The sequence below is a fragment of the Thermobia domestica genome, chromosome 15 (genome assembly GCF_964235325.1).
Source record: "Thermobia domestica chromosome 15, izTheDome1.hap1.1, whole genome shotgun sequence".
NCBI classification, from domain to species: domain Eukaryota; kingdom Metazoa; phylum Arthropoda; class Insecta; order Zygentoma; family Lepismatidae; genus Thermobia; species Thermobia domestica.
In genome coordinates, this window is record NC_137468.1 from 166,164,992 (window position 1) to 166,191,348 (window position 26,357).

The 26,357-nt window shown below is 34.9% G+C and overlaps 1 protein-coding gene across 6 annotated transcripts in view; it reads right to left on the bottom strand.

The window, feature by feature from the left end:
- The window catches only part of EcR (Ecdysone receptor), a 483,791-nt gene that overhangs the window by 13,552 nt on the left and 443,882 nt on the right, over positions 1-26,357 (bottom strand). For 4 of the 6 annotated variants that reach the window (XM_081740375.1, XM_081740373.1, XM_081740374.1 and 1 more), the window contains 4 exons: positions 10,979-11,149; positions 6,264-6,404; positions 3,338-3,456; positions 1,643-1,786 (listed from right to left, as the gene is read on the bottom strand). In XM_081740375.1, coding sequence (XP_081596501.1) covers positions 1,643-1,786; positions 3,338-3,456; positions 6,264-6,404; positions 10,979-11,149 — 575 coding nt within the window. Of the gene's footprint in view, positions 1-1,642; positions 1,787-3,337; positions 3,457-6,263; positions 6,405-10,978; positions 11,150-25,383; positions 25,567-26,357 lie in introns of those variants that run through there. The other 2 variants (XM_081740378.1, XM_081740376.1) reach the window with 2 other exon arrangements.

The window sequence follows — 26,357 nt, forward strand, 5'->3', positions numbered from 1 at the left end:
TTTCAGAAACGCTTGTATACGTGTCAACGTATTTCTAATGAGTTTAAATAACGAGTTCTCTCTGCAGAACTTAATCGGATATTTTAGATAACTATTTTTTGCATAAATATTGACACCTTTCTTTTCAAACCCCTTAGGATTCGCATTTTAATCAAACTTACTTGGTAAAAAAACACAGTTCGAGGTCGGTACTAGGTACAAAAATTCGTTTCAAACAACTCAGCTGGTATTTCGTTATGACGTGACAGACAAGGTCGATTTCATATTATATATACACACACACAGCGGATTCTCGTTAATTCGAATTTGGATAGTTCGAAGTATTGAATAATTAGAACAAATATTCGATTCCCCTTAAACTGGTAAAAATCGTGGGAGAAACGAAATTTGATTTTTCCGTTGGGATAATTCAAAGTAACTACAGTAAAAACAAAAATTAATATTGGATAGGTTGCAAACAGAAGAATGCAGTTTTAACCGTTTTCTGTTATCCGGATTCGGCCTTACGAGAGAGTGACATAGAAACAGAGTTCATGTGATGATAAATAAAACGAAGATCGAGATAAAATAAAGAAAGAACGTGTCAAACTTACCTGAAGTTTCCGAAATGGTTGAACATTTAAAATGATTTACTGAAAAAATGAAATGAAATTTTTGATTTTACGTCCCACGATTATTCCGGCTAGGTTAAAGGAGACGGTGAAGATGAGAAATGAATGAAATGGTGGAATAAATGAAGTGGGAGGAAACGGGAGAACCCCGAGGAAACCCACGCACACTGTGTTCATCCACCACAAAGTTCACTTGGCGGGAGCAGGGTTTGAACCCGGGACTCCATGCACCAGAGGTGAACGCTCTACCACTGAGCCACCGTGAAGATGATTTACTGAATATCAACCAAATGTTATGAATGTCGTATTTCACACAATAAATGATACCATTGCACGGGGCGGCAAATTGCATAGGCCCTGAGTCTACTTTATTTAAAAAATGTACACTCATGTCCAAAATTATTGTCGCATGTCTATAAAAATGTTGTTGTAGGAATATAATTTGATAACGAATTCTCCCGGTATTTCTTATAATGTTAGTATGTGTATAATCGATAAAGACATGTATGTGGTAAATATCATGTCAAAAGAGCAGTAAATAAGAACAATGAAACGAAAATAAAATTTTCTTGTCCATTTAGCAACATTTTATATTATTCATTGTAATTTTCGTATTTATAATTCTTTTCCTATGAAATTTACCACAAATATACATTTCCCGATTATACACTTAGTATCAGTATTAAAAGTACCCTGCAAAATCATTATCAAATAATATTTTTGCAAGAAGACATTTATAGATATGCAACAATAATTTTGGACATGAGTGTACAGCAGTATTGTTCGTTTGATTTTGGGTATTTCATAATGCATATTTATGGATATTTTGAATTTTGGATATTCAAAGTTTTTTCGTGTCGCGTTGGACTTCGAGTTAAAAAGTGTCCGCTGTGTACATACATATGCTTAAAGAACAAACAAACAAACAAAAAAAAAAAAAAACTTTTATATTAAGAGAAAACAAAATTAAGCAGAATAAACTGAGGTGAGTACAAGGAATAAGAAATCCCAACTGAATTGGAGCCACATACCGTAATTCTTCTGAGATCTTCTTCGGTTGGATGCTCATACTCGTTCTGGAAATACACCAAACGGTGAATAAGCTCCTCTTGCTCTGGACTTACAACCTTTACTCTTCTCCCTGATCTGTCATCCTGACGGAAAAAAGAAAAACTCTGCTCCTTAATGACAACATTTGTCCTCTGTGAAAATCATCAACAGAAATTGTGCTCGCTTTATATTATTTCAGAATTGCTGTTAACGACTTGCGGGAAAAAAATAAAGAATCATATCATATTAAACTAACTACATGGAATATATCAATGACAAACTGCATTCATTCTTTATTAGAAATGTTTTGATCTATTCTAGGGTAAACTTTGGGAATAGATTCCTCACATCAAAATAATATGGACCTGTGATCGGAAGTGAATAGTTTCGTGGTCACAGAGTGCCAACAATTCCACTACTATAGAACCGATCGTAGTGGGGTCAAGACATCACTGAAGAACTAGTACGTGAACTATCCAAATATCCATCTTTTAGAACCTCCAGTATTTGCACAATCGTTTTTAGAGAGGCTGTTTGGGAGTACTTGATCCTCTCCACCTACCTCTCTATAAATTGGTGTGCAAGTACTGGAGCATTCTTAAACATGGATATATGGATAGTTCACATACCAGTTACTCAGTGATGTTTTGACCTGACTTCGATAGGTCCCGTAGTAGTGGAGCTATGAACTTTAAAAGTTCACTTGTTTCACGTTTTCGGCACCCTATAACTCCGAAACTACGCACTTTTGAGCACAGGTTCATATGAAACTATCCACTTTTGAGCACAGGTTCATATGAAACTATCCACTTTTGAGCACAGGTTCATATGAAACTATCCACTTTTGAGCACAGGTTCATATGAAACTATCCACTTTTGAGTCCAGGTTCATATGAAACTATCCACTTTTGAGCACAGGTTCATATGAAACTATCTACTTTTGAGCACAGGTTCATATGAAACTATCCACTTTTGAGCACAGGTTCATATGAAACTATCTACTTTTGAGCACAGGTTCATATGAAACTATCCACTTTTGAGCACAGGTTCATATGAAATTATCCACTTTTGAGCACAGGTTCATATGAAATTATCCACTTTTGAGCACAGGTTCATATGAAACTATCCACTTTTGAGCACAGGTTCATATGAAACTATCCACTTTTGAGCACAGGTTCATATGAAACTATCCACTTTTGAGCACAGGTCCATATGATTTTTTTTTTTTTAATTTTGATGTGAAGAATCTGTTCCCAAAATATTGTGACACATTTATGTAACACACTGATAATATATATATATATATATATATATATATATATATATATATATATATATATATATATATATATATATATATATATATATATATATATATATCCAATCGATAGCAAGCAAACAATTCCATTCATTTTTCTATGACAATTAGTTTTCCTAGACTCTACAAAGAATAGAACAGTATTTATATCTAAGCATATTGTCCACCATGACTAAATAATGAAGTTACAGATGCACCGTTAACAATGGTAATCCAGATCCCACTCATGGCCACGAATACACAATGTGTATAAAAATACTTAGAGTAAACAACACTTATTTAATTTAAGTGTATTCTACTTGTGTCGCTAAATTCTGATTCCTGCACCAATACTGAATAATTAATTGCTTCAACTAACCTTTGGTTCTGAGTCCTTCATTTCAGGGGAACCATTTGTTGTGGAATTTGGTTTATCTTTGTCCTTTTGTGCTTTTTTCGCTTCTCTTTTCACAGCACATTGGTATTCAGGTACAACGCCTGCAATAGGAATTCAATAGCATTTTATAAATTATTTATTTTATTTTGCGTTCTAGTCACCACAGTATTATACATTTGTATATGTGATATAGAGCATGTCAATATATTTGTATGCGAAAGTTACAATAATATTTATTATTATCACTACAGCTTAAGCCATTGAGTTTGCATAAAACATGTCCAGGTAGTTTTATATATGTGCAAGTGCTACAAATACAGGGTGTATCAAAAAGTACTTTACAACTTTGAAAACTAATATTAATTTATTCGTTTATCTTACAGACATGATTCTGGTGTCATTTTGTAGCAAAATACACCAAGTATTGACTCACGTAGTACAATAGTTCAGAAAAAAAGCTACCGCAAGTGCTAGCGGCAGTTGGAGCAAAGATAGCTGCCTTTACTGGTCCCGAGTGTGCTAGCTAGCTGTGTGTTTTGGTTTGAAGAATCCAAGGCTGCGACAACTGTGCAACAAAGTATGATAAAATCCTCCCAGTAGGCCCACTATTTATCAGTCGTATAAGTGTTTTTATTGAGACTGGATGTTCGGTAAAACACAACAAATCTTCCGGTCGTCCCCGTACGTCTGAAGACATTGTAGAGCAAGTGAGACAAAGCTTTATGAACAGTTCTACAAAACCAACTCGGCGTCCCACACACATAACAGTTTGGCGTGCGTTCAGGAAACGGTTGCATCTCAAACCATACAAATTACAAACGGTGCCAAGTCATACTGGACATGCTATAGCGGGTTTGGCAAGAAATAGACTTCAGATGGGATGTGTCCCGTATCACCAAAGGAAGTCACATGAAACCTCTTTAGATATTAGGTATAAAAATAAATAAATAAATAAATAAAATACAAAAAAAAAGTATTTTGCTACAAAATGACACCAAAACCGTGTCTGTAAGATAAATAAATTAATCAATAAGAGTGTCCAAAGTCCTGTATTGTTATACTTATTTAACTTAGTACTGATACTATTTTTTCCAGATGTATCACATCTACCCGCTGTATTAACAGTGTTAACTTCAATATTAACTTTGTAGTTTCTATTCTTTCACTAGCTTCTAGTTTTACAAGTTTTTATCTTGCATATGTTCAAAATATTCAGAAACAGAGTAGCAGCGATGTTGCAATAGCTCATTTGAGCTAGTGCTGTTAAAATTCGAGTGTTTGAACATTCGTTATTGGACTATTTGAACAATATTTCATTATAATGCTCGAATAATAAATATTCCCATAATTATTCGAATGGTTTAACAGCAATAATTAGAACTTTAAAAATTAAACATTTCGTGACAACACTGTCTCTAATGAAACATTTCAAACTACCTAGGTAGTGTTGAATTACTTTGCTTTTCATGCTTAGTTGCAAGTTTAAAATATCACAATGTCAACTCGTGTCGAAAACATCAAAATTATCTAAATTTGCGTGTTTATTTCATACTTGCGGGAACAAAGTTCCTCAAAAGTGAACTGTACTAATGTCTGGATGACAAATTTAAATGTAGTGAAGTAGACAAGGGAAATAAGTTAAACAGACAAAATTTTGAAATTCTTGATATATCTGGTAAGGAGGATGTATTGTTTTATTGTCTTCCTATTGCATTGTCACATTATTTATTTAAATCATTTTATATATATATATTGTAAGGATCCCTATCTTTCAGTGCGAGCACATGTTATTTACGCAACACGTGCTATTATTTATAAGCATCAGTACAGCAGACGATTCACATAAAACCAGGAAAACATGAAGACAGAACAACGGGAACCGAGGAGGAACGAGCCACCCAGAAATGGCTTATAAAAATGGACCTGAAGAGGGCAGAAGTATCAGTTGACCACCGATCGCTTAACCTACACCTGCTCCTGAGATTGCCCTGAACGAAGTAGTACTATCTTGCCTAAATCCCTGGAAGCTGCTATGAGCTAAGGGAATTCTTAACAACAACCCGAACCACTGGAGGCTCCATGAGCTAAGGAGGTTACCAAAAAGTACCGTATCTTGAAGTCGCTGCAAGACGCTCTGGAGACTGCTATGAGCTAAAGGGTTCCCATATAAAACATTTCCTTTCTTCACCAAGACTTTAAGATATTAAGAGGTCTCATCCTGGCGAAATTAAAATAACGCTAATTTTACAGTAATTATGTGATACCTTCAAATAGATAAAACATAATCAAAATGTGGAACAAGAGGCCTTAGACATTATTTTACATGAGATACCGTTATCACGACTCACTTATCTGCTTTCGATTTCAAACCATTTTGAAAATCGGCATTTATTTTCGCGTTTCTAAACGACTGAAAACGGAAAGGCACTAGGTGACTTGTGATAACGGTACTTCACACAAAATAATATTGTCTAGGGCGCTCTTGTTCCACATTTCAATTATCTTTTATGTATTTGAAGATATCACAAAATTACTGTAAAATTAGCGGTATTTTAATTTCGCTGGGATGAGGCCTCTTAACTTTGTAGATACAAAGACTATTTTGTAATATTTTTATAAAATAAATTAGGTGAAAGGCTAGAATCCCCGGTCCGTCATTGTCTCTACCCACATAAACATTATATATATATATATATATATATATATTCCTACGTTTGGGGAAAAGTATGTCTTTCTTGATTGTATAAATAAAATAAATAAATAAATAAAACACTAGCCTTGAAAGACACACCTATTTATCAACAGAGAAACATATATGGTTAAATGTTTTGAATCCATGAATTAGCAATATACTGTATTTGAGTAGTAATAAAATCAGAGCCCTATTCCCTCTATTTCTGATACTTACATTCAGGTCTCATTCCGACTGTGAGACACTTTTTTAACCGGCATTCTTGACATTTTCTCCTCATATACATATCTATCTCGCAATTTTGGCCGTATTTGCATTGATATACTGCATTTTTCGTAATACTTCTTCGAAAGAAGCCTGAAAAGTAGGAAAAAATAACAGAATCAGAATAGGGATTACCGATGTGAAGAAATGTTATATACATTAGACAAAAACAACAGTTTTATATTGGACAAGTATGTCAACCGTAAATAACAGAAAATGGTTTAAATATACGTACGTACCATGCAAAACGAAATCAAATAGGTTTCTTTCGGCACGAGTAATTACTCTCAATATTTATTATTTATATATTAGATTATTCAAGAAGCAATATTAAAGTACATAAATTTAAAGCTTAGGGTCTCCAACACATTATTAAACAGCATTTGCTATTCAATTAGTAATTATTTGTGTGATGCCATTTGTGAATCAACTGTTGTACATACGTATATAAATACTAGAAAGTCTTATGTATCATAGGCTACCATATCAGGGTTCCTACTGATCTGGAGAAATCTATTTCCCTGACTTATCCTGGCCTTTGGCAGGAAATTCCCTGACTTTCACGACAGGTGTCAGATGACGCTGATATATATAAATAACGGTGAATATTTATATAAGAGAACATTAACTCTAGCATGTAGAAGATAAAATAAACAGCAATAAAAACAAAATTGCATGTAGAAGAAAAAAAACAACATTAAAAACCAAATAGATATTAGAATGGTTGGTCAAGCTGAAATTGGTGTGCAATTAATGTTAGAAAAAATATATTTTATAAAATTTCTCTGACTTTCTCTGATTTCCAGTCTTTGTCCATGACCTTCCCTGACTTGCACCATTTCTCCTGAGTTTTCCCTGACTTCCCTAACCAGTAGGAACCCTGCATATGTATTGAAATTTTGTTCGAACGCACCTGGCTACCCACTTCTCTTTCAAAGGTCATATTTTTGAGAAATTACACATCTTCCGCCTGGAAATAGATATGTATCAGTCATAGAAGATTCGTGTTTGACTGATTTAATTCTGTGTATACAGACTTCCCAGAGAAAGACGTGGTTGATCATCGTTATATAAAGGTGGACCACTTATCTTACAAGTATGATCTTTATGTCTCTTCAAAATCATCTACGTAATTGGGTGTCGTTCTTGAATAAAGCCTCTTGAAAAAAAAAAAAAAAAAAAAAAAAAAAAGAAAGAAAAGAAAAATTTTTCAATCCCGTTTAACTACGTTCCTATTTATTCGTAATATGCCTGATTAAATTTTCAATCCCTTCTAACTACGTTCGTATTTATTCGTAATGTACCTGATTATGATCGTCACGTCTATTGAAAACCATTTACATGATTGGGTATGATTTTCGAAATAAAGTCTTTTGAAAAAAAAGTCAAATTTTCAATCCCTTCTGACTAAGTTCTATTCATTCGTAAATGTGCCATATCATAACACTCAGACAATACAAATGCACATCCTACACATGTGATAAACTTGTGTTATTCCTCACTTTCACACATGCAATACATTTGCACTTACACATAAGTTTCGTACCTGTACAGTGCCCGTTTCAATGAATATGCACCCGTCTTGTACGCATACGTGTTGTCCGTGCTACACGAAAGTACTTTGGACGTACATTGCCTGCACCGTCTTAGTTACTATTGTACTACTTTTACTATGTGTATGTTCATTTACCACACTGAACTAACATGTTCAGCATTTTTCCAGTTTCACTTCAAATTGAAATAATTAATTACGTATGTGAATGAATACTGATATATCTACTGCCATTCCCGCTGGTCTAGTGACTAGTATGCGCACCTTTGGTGAGAGGGTCCTGGGTTTGATTCCACGTAGGAGAACGCATTACGGTGGTTCGAATTTCACCTTGAACTATAGGTCCACGTCTCACATAGACCCGGTGCTATAAGAGATGATAAACTCTAATCATACGTGTAAGATACTCTCAAAGAAATCTTATGATTTGCTTTTAATTGAAGAAATTAAATGTCGACTGAAAGCAAGAAATTCGTGTTATTATTCAATTCATAATCTTCTGTCGTCGCGAATTCTGTCGAGAAATTTGAAGCTTAAAATACATAAAATGATAATCATGTCTGTTGTGCTGTATGGTTGCGAAACATGGTCGCTTACTCTGAGGGAAGTACGCAGGCTGAAAGTATTTGTAAACACAACGAATATTCGGACCAAAGAGGAACGGGAATGGGAAATGGTGGAAACTTCAGAACAAGGAATTGCATAATTTATACCATTTACCAAACATTGATAGGGTCATCAAGTCTAGAAGACTCAGATAGGCAGGTCATGTATCAGAATGGAAGAAAGTAAGAACGCTTTCAAAGTTTTAACTGGAAATCCAATTAGAAAAAGACCATTCGGAAGACCTAGGCGCAGATAGAAAGATAGTTATATTAGGATGGATCTTGCACAAAAAGGGATACAAAGTAGAAATTGGCTAAGGACAGAAATCAATGGAGAGCTTTGTGAACGCGGCATTTAGCCTCCGGGTTCCATAGACCATACAGTGAGTTAGTTATCTAGTGAAAACATAGCATCTTTAGTGTAGAAAACAAGAAACTTCGATAAAGAAAGCCACAGTGGTGAACCCATTTACTTAGTTACAGAACACTTTAATGTCCCTCGCCAGTTGTTCACAACATGCGAGTTTTGGAAATAACTGTGATCTATTACACACTTCAACAAGGCATTTGTTTGAAGATGAATTTTTGATTTCTATATAATTTCATGTACATATTAGACAGCCACTCGTACCAGTTCTTGTTCTTATGCCTTATTTTCAAAACTCAATATGGACTATTATGCTAATCAGAAATTAGATCTTTAGTTAAATAATACTCTCCTACCCCCACCAAACAAGAATCTTGTATAACACATGTCATATGATTTGTAACATATCGAGTTTACTATTCCTTAACAGCACTTCGTTATTAAATATTCTGAGTTCGTATTTTAACACGAGCCCTTTTAAGAAATGAGTATGGAAAAAAGGGAAAATAAAAGTATATACATTTTAGAAACAAGGCAACTTTACAAGAATTTTCCGGCTTGTATAATGGTGGTTCACCTGTCCATTTGTTCAGCTGCCGGCACGTCATGTCACTTTGCAACCTTTTTAGTTTATCTTCACTCAACAGAGCTACTTCCGGTCCAAAACATGCTTTGCGCATTTTTTCGTACACGAATATTCGCAGATACTAAGGGGCAGTTTCTGGTTTACAATAAGGGAACAGGAATCAGATGACCTTCAAAACACCAAATTATATGAGTGTATTCTTATTGAAAACATTAAGTATTTAGACAGCAAAATAGTATGAACGTATCCGTACTATTTTGGCGTATCCGTATTTTTATGAAAACTATCATGTGCCAGGAAGATTAGAGGCAATACAGACAACTGTACCAAATGATGGCGTTTCGAAGTACGTCTTGTAGACTGAACGTTGAGCCACTAGGCCCTATGTGCTCTAAGACTAGTATACTCTGTACTTGTTTGGTTTCATATTACACGATTACGTACTTAAAAGAAAAGATAACTGTTGACCAATGGAAGAGAATAATTATAGAAGAATACATGGAATGAGAATCTACAAGAACAACGAGTAAAAACATGATGATATTCATTACACCTTAAAAGGAGTAAGACCAAACAAGTAAGTCTCATCTCCAGGGCCGACTTTACCATATGTGCCACACGTGCATTTGCACAGGGTTACAAAATCCGTCTGGAAACACTTCATCATGATGGTAGTTAAATTTACTAACTATTCTATTTGAATACTACATTCATAAATCATGTTTAAGTGGTATTAGTTGAAGGTCATACATGGACAGTGCTAAAGCAAATGGTCAAACAAATCCTAGCATGAATTGCTTGATTGTTGTCAATCACAAGAACTCAATTCTCGAACAGTAGCGAACACCTGTTCCATTTAGTTACTTATCACAGTTTTGATATGAAAACTAGTCTTGTCTTTGTCACTAACAAGTTCCTTATCATTGAAGGTGGAAACAAGTTATTATTATTTTTTTAACAGATGAAAGAAAATCAGGAAACAATGATAAAAGAGCTAGTTGCACTGGAGTTGCAAACTTATATATTGAGATTGAAGCTTGATACTTAATTCTATACAAAAGGATTACTATTTCTCTTCTGCAGGTGTATTTGCAACATTTTTTTCATCTTGCTAGGAGTCTAACCATGTTCAACTTTCTTGGTCGTCTTGCTTCCTACCTGCTATTGCCTTCCCACTGACAAAGGAAAAAACAGTTTCGCCGCTTCCGAAACGACGGATTCTTCATTATTTGTCCACTAGAGTGCAGTGCTGCATGGGTGGAGATATCTTTCTTGTTTTCAGAAAGTGTACCGTGTAAACAGTAAATAGAAAGATGGGGTTGCAATTTTTTTTTAATGACAGCTACAAGATTTCTGCACCATGGCAACCTAGCTTTATCTTTTCTTTTCTTTATATTTCTTTCTATGATGTGAGGATGCAAGAATTGAAAGTCGAAGTTCTTTTTTTTTTTTTTTTGTTACATAAACAACTTTTCACGCATGTTCCACAAATTTCTTGGAATACTTACAAATTCGTAAACAATATACATATAATCTACCTGTTTTGAGTATTCTCACCTTTACAACCTTCGCATGTAAGTGCGTTGTAGTGATATCCTGAGGCACGATCACCACATACGAGGCATAGTTCTTCTTGCTGCCGAGGAGTTGGACCCTTCTTCTTCTTTCCATCGCTGCTGTCGACGCTGTAACCGTTTAGACTACTTGGCGGAGACAAATCTTCTCTGCCTGTAAAGATAAATCAACAGATGCACGATTAGATTACATTCTAAATACCACTGGATTTGTAATCACGTCAATACATACACAAATACGTACTTAAAAATTCTATAACGTAATTGACATATTAATGTTGTCTAATGTCGCTATCACTAGTAACAATTATATTTTCCCATTTCATTATACTATTTCAACACGAAAATCTCACTAAGGATAATTATAACTAATTACACAGAGCTTTTCACTGCTGAAATGGCAATAACCGATATTAGACAACAGTCCACTAAATTAATCTGCATGTGTGGTATTACTTCTGGTGCTTAAATAAAAATGAAGTTTCGGCAATGTATGACTGCCTTCATCAGACGTATTATGAAAGTACAATCTATAGCTACAACGTATACATTTCAGAAAATGAAAATAGCCACAGACTAAGAAAAGAATCTATCCGTTATCAAATTTTCTAAATGAATCAATGTTAGGGAAACTAAACTATGGTGTATTGACAAAACATATTTCAGTAATTCAGCACTTGGGCTTGCTGGCAGAATCTATCATTTATTTCAAGAAAGGTAATTTCTCGTTTGGCGCATTATAACAATATCTTATCTAAACTGAAAGATACATGTATCGAACATACGCACAGAATATCCTACGCACTAGTTCGAAAAAGCGCAACAGTGAATTATTACCAAATACCATGGTCAAAAGTTAAGTTCAATTTCCCTAAACTGATGTGCAGAATTAATTATCAAATAAAGCAATTAATTTACGAACTACAGGAATTACAGGACCATAACCTATCAATTTCAAAATAATCATCGCCTTTATTCACTTTCCAAGAGTTCACAACCGCTCTGTAATATGAAATACCAACGTAAACAATCCTATATCATAGGAATAATTTTAACCATCCTTAACCAATTTTTATCTTACGCTAGCAGAATACCTGTGCTTCAGACAGAAAGAATACGGTTTACGAAAAGATAAATGAAAAGAAGAACAGACAATAAATAATAGAACATGCCGTGGTCTGCAACCACTTATTACAACTATGCTGTGTAGGTTATCTAGCATGCCAGAAGTTCATGTATTTTAACAATCCTATTCAATGGACACATATGTTCAATTATTTTATAACTTGTGGATCTTGATTATCAAAGTGAAACGATAACAAGAATTTTAGGAATGATAAAAAAAACTGGATCAAAAGATAGCGAACTTGACCAATAATTAGTTTTTGGATCAGGGGCCACAAAATTTTTGAACAGCCTCTAAATCGAGTTTTCGTATTATTTTACGGAATAAACCCACCACACTGAGTTAAGTGATAGTTTGGATTTGGCTACACTATGTAGATGTAGTTCTCCAGATATAAGGCCTACAAGAAAATTTTTGATTGAAATATATTGGATCTTTTGATCCAATTTGGATCAGGGGCTACAGAATTCTTGAAGGCCCCTAAATCGAGTTCTCGTATTTTCTACGGAATAAGCACATCATACTGAGTTAAGGGTCTTCACTACAGCGAAATTAAACTACCACTAATTTTTGAGTTTTTCTGTAATATCTTCAAATCAAATAAAAATATTCGAAAAGCAGAAACGTAGTGAATTAGACAAAACGATTTTGCATGTGATACCTTTACCACAATTCATCTATCCGCTTTTGGTATCACGCTATTTATAGAACTCGCAAAAAATACTAAATCTATCTACAGTTGCAAATCGAGAGCAGATAGATGAGTTGTGATAGCGGTCTCACATGCACAATCATATTGTCTAGTTCACTACGTTTTCGCTTTTCGAGTATTTTTTTTCTTTTTGTTTTGAAGATATTACAGAAAAACTCTAAAATTAGCGGTAGTTTAATTTCGCTGTAGTGAAGACCCTTAAGTGACAGTTTCGGTTTGGCTACACTATATGTAGTTCTCCAAATATAAGGCGTACAAGAAAGACCTATATAAGGCCTAAGGCTTCCAAATATATTTTTGATTGAAATATATTGGATCTTTTGATCCAAAAATATATATCTCGACCCACTGCTATGTTCCAAAATTCGGTATATTTTTGAATTTGGTAGGGGGCAGAACTGTTTTGAGTTAAAATTTCTTACTTTCTAGGTATTTTTTCTGTATTTTTTGTTGCTTCATGTTTGGTTAGGTTATATTAGATTAGGTTAATTTTGTATTGACCCCCCAGTTCCGAAACTATCCGCAAAATTAATTTCAAACCGTATAACCATTTCGTCGTGGAAAGGCGACATCTGTACACCATCAATTTCACGTACACCTAAAACTTGCTGCATATATTTATGTAAGTATATTTATTTAGAAAAAAGAAAGAGAAAGAGAGAGAGAGAAACGTGTAAACGAAATATGTACATTTCCTTCTTGAAATAATCTCAATGTATACATCCAAATTAAATACAGAGGGTGATTAAGTATCATTAAATGAAAAGTATTGTGCAAGAAGTACGTACTGTATTTCGTTGACGGGCAAGAAAGAAAAGAAAAAAAAAACTTGTTTTTACGTAATCAATTCTCTTTTAAGTAATTAGGGTACTGGAATCTCGAACAGTGTCACGTGAAATTCTAGACTGCTACAGCGCTACTGAACCCTTTACGAAGACACGTTCAGCAATCGAACTGCAACGAACAATAATTTAATTTACTGACCTGACCAAAAAACATATATAATTCCTAGATTTTTTTTTATTATATTACTTTCTGCTTTTCAGATATTGTATGGACATTGCTATCACGACAAACCATACTTTTTTTTTTTCTTTTTTAATTTAGTTTACTTCAGCACATCCGGTGTTCCAACTGAATGGGCAGGATGTAAAACCAGTTTCACACAGTCATCACAAAGAATTACTGCTGAAACAATGACGATTGACTAGGTTTAAAGAAGGGAGCGGTGTTATGTTGCTCTCTTTACCGATTTTTCTTTCAAGATTATTTTTATGTTTGGTTTGCACTTCACCAGCACGATTCTGAGAAAGCTCAGCAAAACTACAAAAAACTTTCTATTTCAAAACCACACCACAATGGAAGAAGGTCAACGCTTACGAATTCGAGAAATCTTATGTACAAGGGCAACAACAAAAGAACATTCCAATGTAATATGTTGAATAAAGGTACTCAGGTATGACGAGAAAAAGTTATTAAGATAGCCCTACATATATATATTTCATTTTTAAAAAAAGTATGTCACGTTTCTTGTTTTAATTGGCTTAGAAGTGATTTTACTGTTTTATAATTTTTCCATTTAAAGTTCAGTATTTCCGGAGCTCGAAACGTAATTAAATTTGATTCAGCAAAAGTTTACGGAAATATGATTTGCTTTCATGGAAGGGATACAATACAAATCTATTCTAGAGTGCATTCGTTCATCATGCGAATTTTTTTCTTTTTCTTCTAAACCTTTATAGGTTATAGTTAGGGCAAACCTTTTACATCACTGTGCTTGTTACAAAGTATAATTGCATTAGATAAAAATTATAGTTACGGCATATGCTGCAACCAAGATGGCAGAGCCATAAGTATGAATCTGCCTGTCGAAGAGTAGTGAATTATCTTAATTGCTCATAATAACTGTCAATAGGGCTAAAGTTTAGAGGTGTCCCCCCAGTTTCAAACCTACAAAAATACAGTTAAAACATTAAAAATTGTCAGGTTAAGTAAGATTGTGATATTTAGGTTAGGTTACCCAGTAAGACTTTAGTTGACTAGAACAGTCACTGGAATCGGTTCTCATAGAAGTTTCAGTTATCACTAAATTCAGTAATCCGTGGTTCTCATAAAAGTTTAATAGATTCTCTTCATTATTCTTATGTAATTCTGTAAAACTCAATGCGAAAATATTACATTCAACGCACCGATTTGCCACTCTGTGCGGCTACCATGCTGCTGAATCATTGAAACCTTCCGCGTCTTGCAAATAGTATCCACTTCTACACAGAAGCGGATCCAGGACGGACTTCTGGGTAGGGGGCGGAGCCGTGGGTTGTAATACTGCTACTTAGAGCTACTTTTAAGAGCTCCGGAGTCTGGGATGGATTTTATATAAAATAAGTTTTTCTCGTCTGGGGGGGGGGGGAGATTGCCCCCTGGATCCGCCCCTGCTTCTACATATCTTTTCTCGTATTAAACATAACTACAGCCAAACTTATATACCTAAATATCACATAAGAACTCCAAATCAACATTTCTTACTTTTATTTTATTATTTACAAAAACCGGAGGGGCAACTCTAAACTTAACCCGTTGACAGCTGTACAGCAGTGGGTATATTCTAGTTAAACTACATCACTATAGAGAATCACTGAATATAAAAATGGTCCAGTAGTTCATAGATAATAATAATAATAATTAAGACCAATCTAAAAGTATTCAAAATATATCGCAATCTTACATCTCACATCTATAATAAGGTAGGAATAGGAAACGCAAGGTGTACTCTTTACCGCGTCATATTCCGTAAGGAACTCACAATGAAGTGAAGTGGATGTAAAAACAGTGTAAAGTGATCCTGGAAATGTCGCAAAGCTCTGTCACACGCACAGCATGTGGTTTTAAACCATATGAAGTGTTTCTCCAGAACCTTCGTTTATATGTATACTCACCTTCGCTCACGCGTCTGCTTGCTATAGACACAACTCCGCACGTCGCTCTTTTATTTAACTTAGCTCTACTTACAACCTACATATGAGAGAGTTTTACAATATAATTGTGCTTCTTCAAAATAAAGTATTATCTAGAAATAATTCACTGACTTAGGTAATGTCAATAAAAATAGTAATCTAAATGCCTAACATGACCCATGACCCATATTTATATATGAAGACTGTTTCTTCCCGAAATAATTTTGAAAAATCTACAGTACAGATATTAATGACATTACACCTGTTATGTAAATGCAGTACAATTTGATAATGCAACAGTGTGTGGATTACATTTTTGGCTGCTTCGCTAGCTATATGTATTGTATACATTTAATTTACATACACAGCGACTTGTCTACCTGTCGCACAGATCCTTCATTAGAATTCCTGAACACAATCAAAGAGTAATTTCAACGTGGCCTAACTACTAGGATATGTGCGTAATACAATCATAATTCTGTGGGAACCAGTTCCCGCCAAACCACTCTTGCTGTCATTGTTCTCTTCAAGGTCATTTCTCGTGTTCACTTCCTACGCTCTATGCAGGGCCTGGTCGCCATCTTGAAGAAGATCCAAGACGAGACAACCACGTATAGGCAGATTTCCAAGCTTGCGAGTGCTCTGTTGATTAGATTCACTCTAAGCGGGGGCAGTGCGCGTCCTTGACTTTTAAGTACAGAAAAGTGCTACAAAACTTCTTTTAAATCAGCAACAAACACTGGTTTCTTACATCAAAAGTACGACCAGTTCTACTTGTTTGAGACGAAGAGATCTGGAATGGCTACGACCAACAAGGATAAGAAGTCAAATGCATTGGGAAATTCACTGTGCAGAATGATTTCACATTTTCCTAAATTTAACACACGTACAGGAACAGAGAAGGTTTTCAATTTAAGAAACGAAAGTAAAGAGTCGAATGAGATACGTAGGCAGAAACATGAAAATGCAGTTGTTACTATTTCATGACCATGTATGGTTTCCCACGTGGAGACTTTTATCTGTTGCGTGTTATTGGTGTTGATTCCCACGAGACAACGATACGAGGTTTCAAATGATGACCCCATACACTTGTTGAAGGCTATGTTTGTAATATTTCGTTATTATCTTTCTCACTTTCGTCCATTAACACATATTTTTATCCATTAATTTCTTCCTGTTTATATTTTGTTTTACTTCTGTTCATTCTCAACTCATTGCTTTTAAAAGCTGTATTTCCCAAAGAAAAGTACTGTAGAGAAAAATATGGTACGGCAATCGTCCCACGGAAATCTCCATGGAAAGTAAATTATTATCATGCTTCTTCTCCTCAAGTGCAACAGCGTTATTTGAGATTTGCACGACGAAGGGGCAAAATTCTCCACCGAAATAAGTCAAGTTTCGCTGCTATTATTATTATACTATTAATTAAAGAATATTTAACCTTACATATACCGGGTGTATCAAAAGTCCGGAACCATAACCCAACTCTGTTGCGAGTAGAGATACGGAATAATGGCCACAAAGAACACATAACAACGTATGGAAAACGTAAGGGTTTTACGAAACGTACTATAGTTTTGTTTGTTTGTTTGTTTGTTTGTTTAGTTTTCCCCTGACCAATAGAACTGACTGGGAAGCTTCGCCGAAAAACATGGCATACTTTCACCAAAAATTGAAATCTTTATTTTATATATTTAAAAAAATGCCTTATTATATCGAATGGTGGAAGCTAACGATCCTAAGCAATACCTTCTTTATTCAGAAGGATTCATTTTTTTCTTCCATAAAATTTATAAGAATGGTAGGGACATACTCCTTTTGTAAGATCATATTACCTGAAAGTACTGTAATTGTAATTGCAGAGTATAATGCAGAAAGAGTGCAATTGCAGCATTCTCAGGGAAATGTGTGTGATACACATTTCTTTGAATGATGGCATTACCCATTAGCTGCGATTGAAGTGTTGTAAGGAAGATGAATTTTTCATACAAGGTATGTGATATTCAGCGATAAATCTACGTCGACACCTTTACGCAAAACTAGATAAAAACACAAAGTTCAAGTTAGAGGGGATGCAAACTTGGTGATCTTCAAAAATCCACGTCGAAGGTAAAATGGCGTACGATGAAATTTAACCCACGTCTCATAAATATAAGTAAGCGTAATTTAAATCTTTCTTTGCCAGCCCACATAACGTAATCACTTTATATCTGTACAACAAATTATGTGCTTTACACGTACGCAAAAGAAGACTTCAAGTGCGAGGAGAAGAGGGGAGAAATTTGCCTTCGCTTTTGTCGGTGAAAAGATACGATTCGTTGATTCATGCCACATGAAATTCGTGCTACATGGACACGACATGCGTGGAGGTTTCTCTTTCGAAAGCTTTCGTATTTTGAGAAACTTACTTCACCACCTGTCATTATTTTCGTTTTTATCTCTGGCCTTCGTTTCTTATCATGGAGCTTTTCAAAAATAAAGTGTGACTGAGAGTAACGAAAACATCATCGTAACAATACATTACCTGAACAGTCGTCGATTATTCCTTAAATCGAAACACTTGTATCCATTAGCAAACGATGCTGTAACAATTTTATTGCTGTTGATTTCTTAATATATTTCAAGGATTACGATTTCTTATGAATAGACAAGAAATAATTGACAACACAAAGGAAATTTATTTGAATCAGTATTATTAATAGCGAGCTTTAAAAATGAAACCTGAAAGCAAGCTATATATCCGTTATTTTCCACGAGTTTGTCTATGCTTGAGTGGCACTCATCTTGCGAGAAATCGAATCCCTATTTATGCTTCAAGCTATGACAGTTATAATTTATCAAAATTTGAGAATTAGAGTCGTCAAGTCTAGGAGGCTTAGGTGGGCAGGTCATGTAGCTAGAATGGAAGGAAGTAGAAACGCTTTCAAATTCTTGACTGGAAGACCAATCGGAAAACGACCATTAGGAAGGCCTAGGCGCAGATGGGAGGACAATATTAAGATGGATCTCGCAAAGACTGGAATACAAAGTAGAAACTGGATGCAGTTAGCTAAGGATAGAAGTCAGTGGAGAGCTTTTGTGAACGCGGCATTGAACCTCCGGGTTCCATAGGCCATAGAGTGAGTTAGTTATAGTAAAAATGTAAGCTGGAAACAGCTAATGTGATTAATTTAAGCAAGTGATAAGTCAGAAACTTCGCCAGTACAAATATTAATATGGAACAAGTTAAAAGATTGCCTCAGTTTTTCATAATAGAATCAACAAATTACAAATATTATCATAGTCCATTCTAAAGGTTAACACGATAAACTTTCAGCATTTATCAATAGAATTCTTTTTAATGGCGACCTAGTCGTACGAATGTAGCAATTCCTTTGCGCGTACGTACGGTTCAAGTGGTGAATCGTATGAAATATATGCGATTATAGAGAAAATAGAAATGGATTCTTAGACCGTATCTGAAATTATGAAGAGAGTGCATATTTTTAGTCTTTCTATATCATAGAGTCTAAAAGTAAGTAACACTCCAACTCTGCCTCGTCATAACTTTAAATTTACGTCATTTGTGCACGACATACTATCGGATATCGGTGTTGTCAAATCAACACATCTATCTGTATATCTACTGATTTCCGCTCATGTGAGTTTGACGGATTCCCCATCGTATTCATGGAATATTTTCGAAGTATTCCCAGTTTTCATACATTTTCTCATTCCACCTGTTGTTGCCATTAGCTAGATCCAACATGACATCTGTATCTTCTTTCTTCAACAGCCGATGTGAAATATATTTTTTTAATCCATGGTATTTGAATTAATCAATGATTTACAATCCTAGGAACTAACCTACAGTAAATTTGGTAGTTCGTGTGCAGTTTTTAAGCTTTGGTAGCTCTGGCTCGAGTGTAAATACAGAGTTCCAAAATGATTTCTAGCAGTGATGATTCCAAGGAGTGTCCCGGAGAATTTCCTCCCGGAACATTTCAACGATCGTGATGAAAACTTGGATTCGTTAGCTATGGTTGCTTCGTAATACAGTGTGTACTGGCATATTTTATATTTCATTTTAATTATGAGAAATAATCGGTTGCTACTCATAGCGTAAGCATGTAAAATATTGACTTTGTATTAAACAAAAAAGATTTTTATGTACTTATAAAATAAGCATACTTTTGTAAGGTACTTTATTCTATGATCTGCACACTTATTAATGGTACTCTGCATTACCGTACGTAATTGACATGGAAAAATATATTTCGAACATGAAAAAACTAACTTCTATCAAGGGTCATTTTATTGAGTATAAGCTACGGTGACCAGGTGTCCCTTTTTCAACGGGATTAGCTCTTTTATCATAAAGTTGGCCGGTACCCCACGAAAAAAAAAAAAAAAAAAAAAAAAAAAAACAGGACGCAGATTGTCCCTTTGAAAGAAAGCGTCTCAATTTTGACTCGCAATTAGTTACGTAGCATATTTTGTGTATTATTATTATTATTATTATTATTATTATTATTATTATTATTATTATTCGTATAGCTGACTGTACTTCTGGTTCCTGTCAAATTTTAAAAAAATAAAACTGAAATAGCGTAAAATAAATAAAAATCTTTTTATTTTAAAAAGCTAGAGACGACTTCCTTACGGGCATAAATAACAACAATCCCTATACATTGGCCAGTTGACAAATTGTGGCAGTGTGTCCCGTTTTTATTATAATTATTTTATTTCCTAAATCTGATCGCACCCTAGGGGCAAATTCATAATTTTGAAGGTGGTCTACGCACCTGTATCATCCTCTACGTGGCCTTGGTAATTGGTATACATGTAGAGATTATAATTTTTATTTTCAGTTAAAAAAAAATGCCTCTTCACTACAGTAAAATCGTCCCAAGGTTATACATACTTGATAAATCAAATATGAACGTGGAGGTTCAACGAAATAACTGATAACAGCAGATAACACTAAGAGAAAAAAGGGGGCGGAACAGGAGTTTATATTTAAAATAAGAAAGAAAATATTATCTAGCTATTTATTTCATACGTATTTAAGTTCACTGACTGAATACATATAGTCTGTGTCTGTTAATCAATTTGAGTTATAATTTTCATAAAGAAGAAAGAAAGAAAGAAAGAAAATATTTCCGACATGACGCAATGTTATCAAGTCTATCAACAAATAGTCAGTCAGGGACATAAGTTGAAAACAATATAAAATTTAAATCAAACAGTATTATCTATGACTCAAGTGCCCTGTTTACACCGTGTGAGATCAAACGCGGTCAGGCGGAGCAATCTATTTTAAAAAGAAAAAAATAAGTCTATGGTAAAGATTCCTATGTTTTCAAATAAATATATAACTATCATGTGCACTTCGCAGCATAACATATGCCCTATTTTTCTAAAAATGCGTGGCAAAATGTATATACAGTACTTTGCTACTATTATTACTTGTTCCTAACAATACACAGTATAATTGTATTTAAAACAACTTCAAAATCAGTGCATTCCGGATTTTATACACTCCATGAAATCTGTGCTTTAAACTTTACAAATTGGCTGACCACACACTATGTATTCAACAGTATTTCTAACATTTCACTCTTATAGAAATAATATGATAATCCTGAAATTTGGCATTTTTAAGAGATTTATTTAAGAGTCTTCATCCCGGCGAAATTAAAATACCGCTAATTTTACAGTAATTATGTGATATTTTCAAATAGATAAAAGATAATCGAAATGTGGAACAAGAGCGCCCTAGACAATAATATTTTATATGAGAAACCGTTATCACGACTCACTTATCTGCTTTCGATTTCGAGCCATTTTGAAAATCGGCATTTATTTTCGCGTTTCTAAACAGCTGAAAACGGAAAGCCACTAGGTTGACTTGTGATAACGGTGCCTCACGCAAAATAATATTGTCTAGGGCGCGCTTTTGTTCCATATTTCAATTATCTTTTTATCTATTTGAAGATATCACATAATTACTGTAAAATTAGCGGTATTTTAATTTCGCCGGGATGAAGACTCTTAATAATCAAAACTCCTTTACATATTTACCCCGTCCGTTCTCCGTTCGGGAAACAGAAGATCTGAATAACTAGTTAGTTGATGAATCACCAATTTTGGCAAGAATGTATAGGGTCAAGAGGTAGGAATCGAGTTCGTTTATGGAGCTGGTATTCAAACCGGAAGTGATATGAATCATTCATTTCCGGTCTGAACGTTGGTCGCTATAGAGTAAAAGCTGACTAACAGCGAGAAGCAATTTTCTGCACATCAATTATGTGTCCGAAGAATATAGACCATCCCTACTCTAATCTCTCTAATAAAAGCGGAAGTTGTAAAAATCTACTATTACTGATGGTTTTAATATTAATTGAGAAAATATTAGGCCCGCCAGCTCCTTTTCGTGAGGTACACGTGTTAGTACTACCTTTTAATGAACGCTATCCTTCTCTTTGTACTTTATTATTGGCTAAATATGAAATTCTAAACCAGTAATTCCAACTGAAAGTTCGGTGACGTCAGTAAATCACACAGAGAGAACAAGGAGTAGATAAGAAACTCGGCCCTGACAAAGTACAATGCTGACAGACGAACAATATCAATGGCGTAGTCGATGGTTATGTAGAGTTTCCCCCGCCTTCTCCCTTCCTCTTTTTTCCTCCACTGTTTCTCCTCGTTCTCCTATCGTTAAAGGGCGCTCCTACGTCATACAATGGCCAGCTGGAAATGACTGCTGATTGTCATAGACCACCGAATGGAATTATAAGTGACCCTGTCTTCAAGATGCAGTTACCACGAAAAAATTTGTCCTTGTACTCATGGCTCCCGATTGAACTGACCAATTAAAATATAGATTTTAGTCCTGTAGAAAGAATTCTCTTCTCTCTGTACGTCAAAGAAAAATATGTTAAAAACTGGATGGTTCGTTCCGAAGTTATTGAGGAAAGAAATACATGGTGTGTATACATTTTCTTTTGCTGGTGACTGTACCATTTCAGCGGCCACTTCTTAGAAATGAAACTTGCATTTTAATTAAAACGTGAGACACCATTGATGGCCTATAAGCTAGGGTCCAAATGAAACGAAGGCTGTGATGTTGCCTTGCAGTAAATGGGTGGCTAATCATATGTGAGTACAGTATATGGCATGAATGTGTCCAAAGGCCTGGCAACAATGCAGCTCTCTCATTTGCTAATGACATTTAAAGGGAACTCAAAGCGAAACTTTCAAATAGCTTAAACGCTGTCCTTTAGCATAGTCAGTGGTGTGTAACTACTTTACATGTTCATATATCTGTTTATATGAATTTATTTTATAGACTTACGAACACAGTCTAGGAATCAATTTATTACTAGAATGAACAACACCGAACAAACCAACAACAGAACAGGATGCGAAAGAAATCGGTAGGGTTTCTATTTAAAGGCGCCATTCCACCATTCGTCGCGTGGGAAAACTCTGGAAGTACCACAGTCAGAATGGCTTTTAACACGGGACCCCCTGGTTCGAAGCAACAACGTTGACCTGTAGCTTACTCGATTAACCCATTTAAGTCCCCCGGTCGAAAATGACCCACTTACGTATTTTGTTATTGCTAAAGCTTATATATTTGCCACCCGGTCCTTTTCGACCCAGTATCATAATTAGCCAATGGGAGATCAGCAAAACTTAAGTCACCAAGAATGGGACGAAAATTCACTAAGAATAGGACGAAAATTATCTATTTTCCAAAATAAATCAAAGTGCAAAACAAGAAAGATAAGGGCATATATGGGTTAATATACTTGTATAACTGACCAATGATAATAATATACTGTCATCACATACGAGAAATGAAATATTTATACTTTTATCATATAACTGTAATGTTTCCTCTGGGTCTATTTTCAGAGGGTGTCTACGTCCTTCCTTCGAGAGTTAACAAACTGATACCGCTCCCCCCCCCCCCCGGAGCTAAGATAAACTGTAATTACATACTGCTCTTGTGCAAGGCAAGTCCTGCAGCAATGTTGTTCCTCTGCAGCACCCTTATATTTTGATTTTGCCTTGCGGACAAAATTTTCTCCAACAAACTCTGCTAAATAATGCTGCTATAATTAATTAATTAGTTATAATAATAAAATTTGAAACGATTGGTGTAAGAAAAATAGAATGAAATGGGATCAAGCCTACTTCAATACACTATATGAAATTAAATTTTTCAGTTTTACGTCCCACAATTATATAGGCTAGGCTAAAGGAGAAAAAAATGAAATCTTTAAGTTTCACGTCCCACGTTTATGCCGGTTAGGCTAAAGGAGACGATGATGATGAGAGATGAGTGAAATGGTGGAATAAAGAAAGTGGGAGGAAACGGGAGAACCCCGAGGAAACCCACGAGCATGGTGTTTGTCCACTACAAAGTTCACACGGCGCGAGCTGGGATCAAACCAGAGACCCCAAGCACCGAAGGTGAACGTAGGTTAAAGGATACTGTAATGATGAGAAATGAATGCAATGGTGAAATGAGATAGAACGGAAAAACCCCGAGAAAATCCAAGCAAATGGTATTTGTCCACCACTCAATAAAACAAACGCAGAAAATATTGTCCCCATAAAATCCACATGTTTCTACCAATATTGCTACCTCACGGCCCGATGCTCTACATATGTGATTTTAGTACTGAGCTATTTTATTAGTACACACACAGTTTATCTTTGCTTACATGAACTCATCAAAATTACTCATATAAAAAAAAATCCTAAAGAAAGACAGGGAGCCAAAAAAGTGTTAAAGAAGACTGCACAACGTACTTCGGTAACGTTGAATATGAGTATCACGGAACTAGTCTACACGAAGTTGATTACCAAATATCATGCAGATTGTTCACTCAAGATTACCGTAGCATACACAAGATTTGGTTCTTGATAAAAATGTCTTTGGGTAGATCAGAAGAATGAACGAATCTATAAAAATAAAAATGACTATGTTTGTGACTTTACTCTTGAACAATCCGACCGATCGCGATCAAATTTTCAACATAGATGAGGTTCGAGCCTGGGATGGTTTTTACCATTTCACTCTTTGAAAGTACAACTTAGGGGAGGTGGAGGGGGATATATATTATATATATATATATATATATATATATATATATATATATATATATATATATATATATATATATATATATATATATATATATATATTATCGCAAATGACCGATATTAGTGTTGAATCCATAGTTTTAGGGGTCTCTGAGATGAACAGTGACACTTCCGATGCCGTTTAAATCCAAATTCAGCCACCAATAGTAAAGACAAAAATCATCATCTATCAGAGCGCGCTTCAGTAATAGTAAAAAGTGACTGACTAACGTAACATATTACTAGTTTTTTTTTCTTATTTTGACCCAGCGAAGTGGGTAATGACGCTAATATAACATAAATCATACAAGTGTCGGCTTTTGAGAGAAGTCACATCAGTAAAAGTTCAAATATCGCTACAACTAAGAGAAGAAATGTGGAAATATTGGTAGATTTGGATCTCTTTCTGTAGCGTTGTATGCTCAACTTAAGAGTGATTAAATTAGTTATCTACTTACCAAACAACCAATCGATGTCCCCTTTTAACTCGACAACACAAGAACCCATATTGTAAATACAAAAACATGAGAGTGTTACATAACACAAACATCGAACACGATATCCAATCGTCGATCACTTGCACACAACGAACCACCAGAAAGTTATTCAACTTTTAACAATTTTCTCACAGAAATTAAGTTCATCCTTAATGTTAAATGTTAAAAAAAAGAGACTTCAGAATGTAACGTATTAAAAACGCCCACATGGCTTGATTTCTCAACACAGAATGACATCAATACATAAAACAGCCACAAGATACGTCAATCATTGTTAGTTATCTCCAATCTCTATCAACTGGGATAACTTGCTGGATGAAAGTTCAGTGCTAGTGTCTTAAAACTTTTAGATAACTTGTCTCTGTTTTATCAATATATTTAATAGAGATATGATTTTTATTAAAAGGCAACAATGAAGTAAGTAATCGCCTTCGATAAGTATATTTACATATCATCCGTCAATATTTAGCACCGAGTGTACAGGGAACACTTAGCTTGCGTCTTCAAGAATCAACGTGCTGGTGGCGTCAATCTCGGTCCCTGATCCCGTTTACCTGGTTTTAAAAACGAACTGTCTTCATTATTTCCGGAATTTATGTTTGTTTCACAGTACTGGCATTCATCAAGTACTATTTCAGGTATAAATATTATGTAACGTTCAGATTTGTACCCGAAGAACCGACATGCAAACAGTACTTTTGGTAGCAATGATTCAAGAAAAAGTACACTTTAGGGTCTAGTCAGACTTTACTCTTTATTCGGTAACAAAAAGGAAATTTTCAAGGTACTCTGGATATGTTATTCTCTCTACGGGAAACGAAAGAAAATGAAGAAAAGGGTTGAACCTTTTGAAATTAATTTTTGAACACTGCCTTACGATCGAATTACGTTTTCATTTTTTAATTTTAATTTAAACTAGCTGAACCTGCGCTATT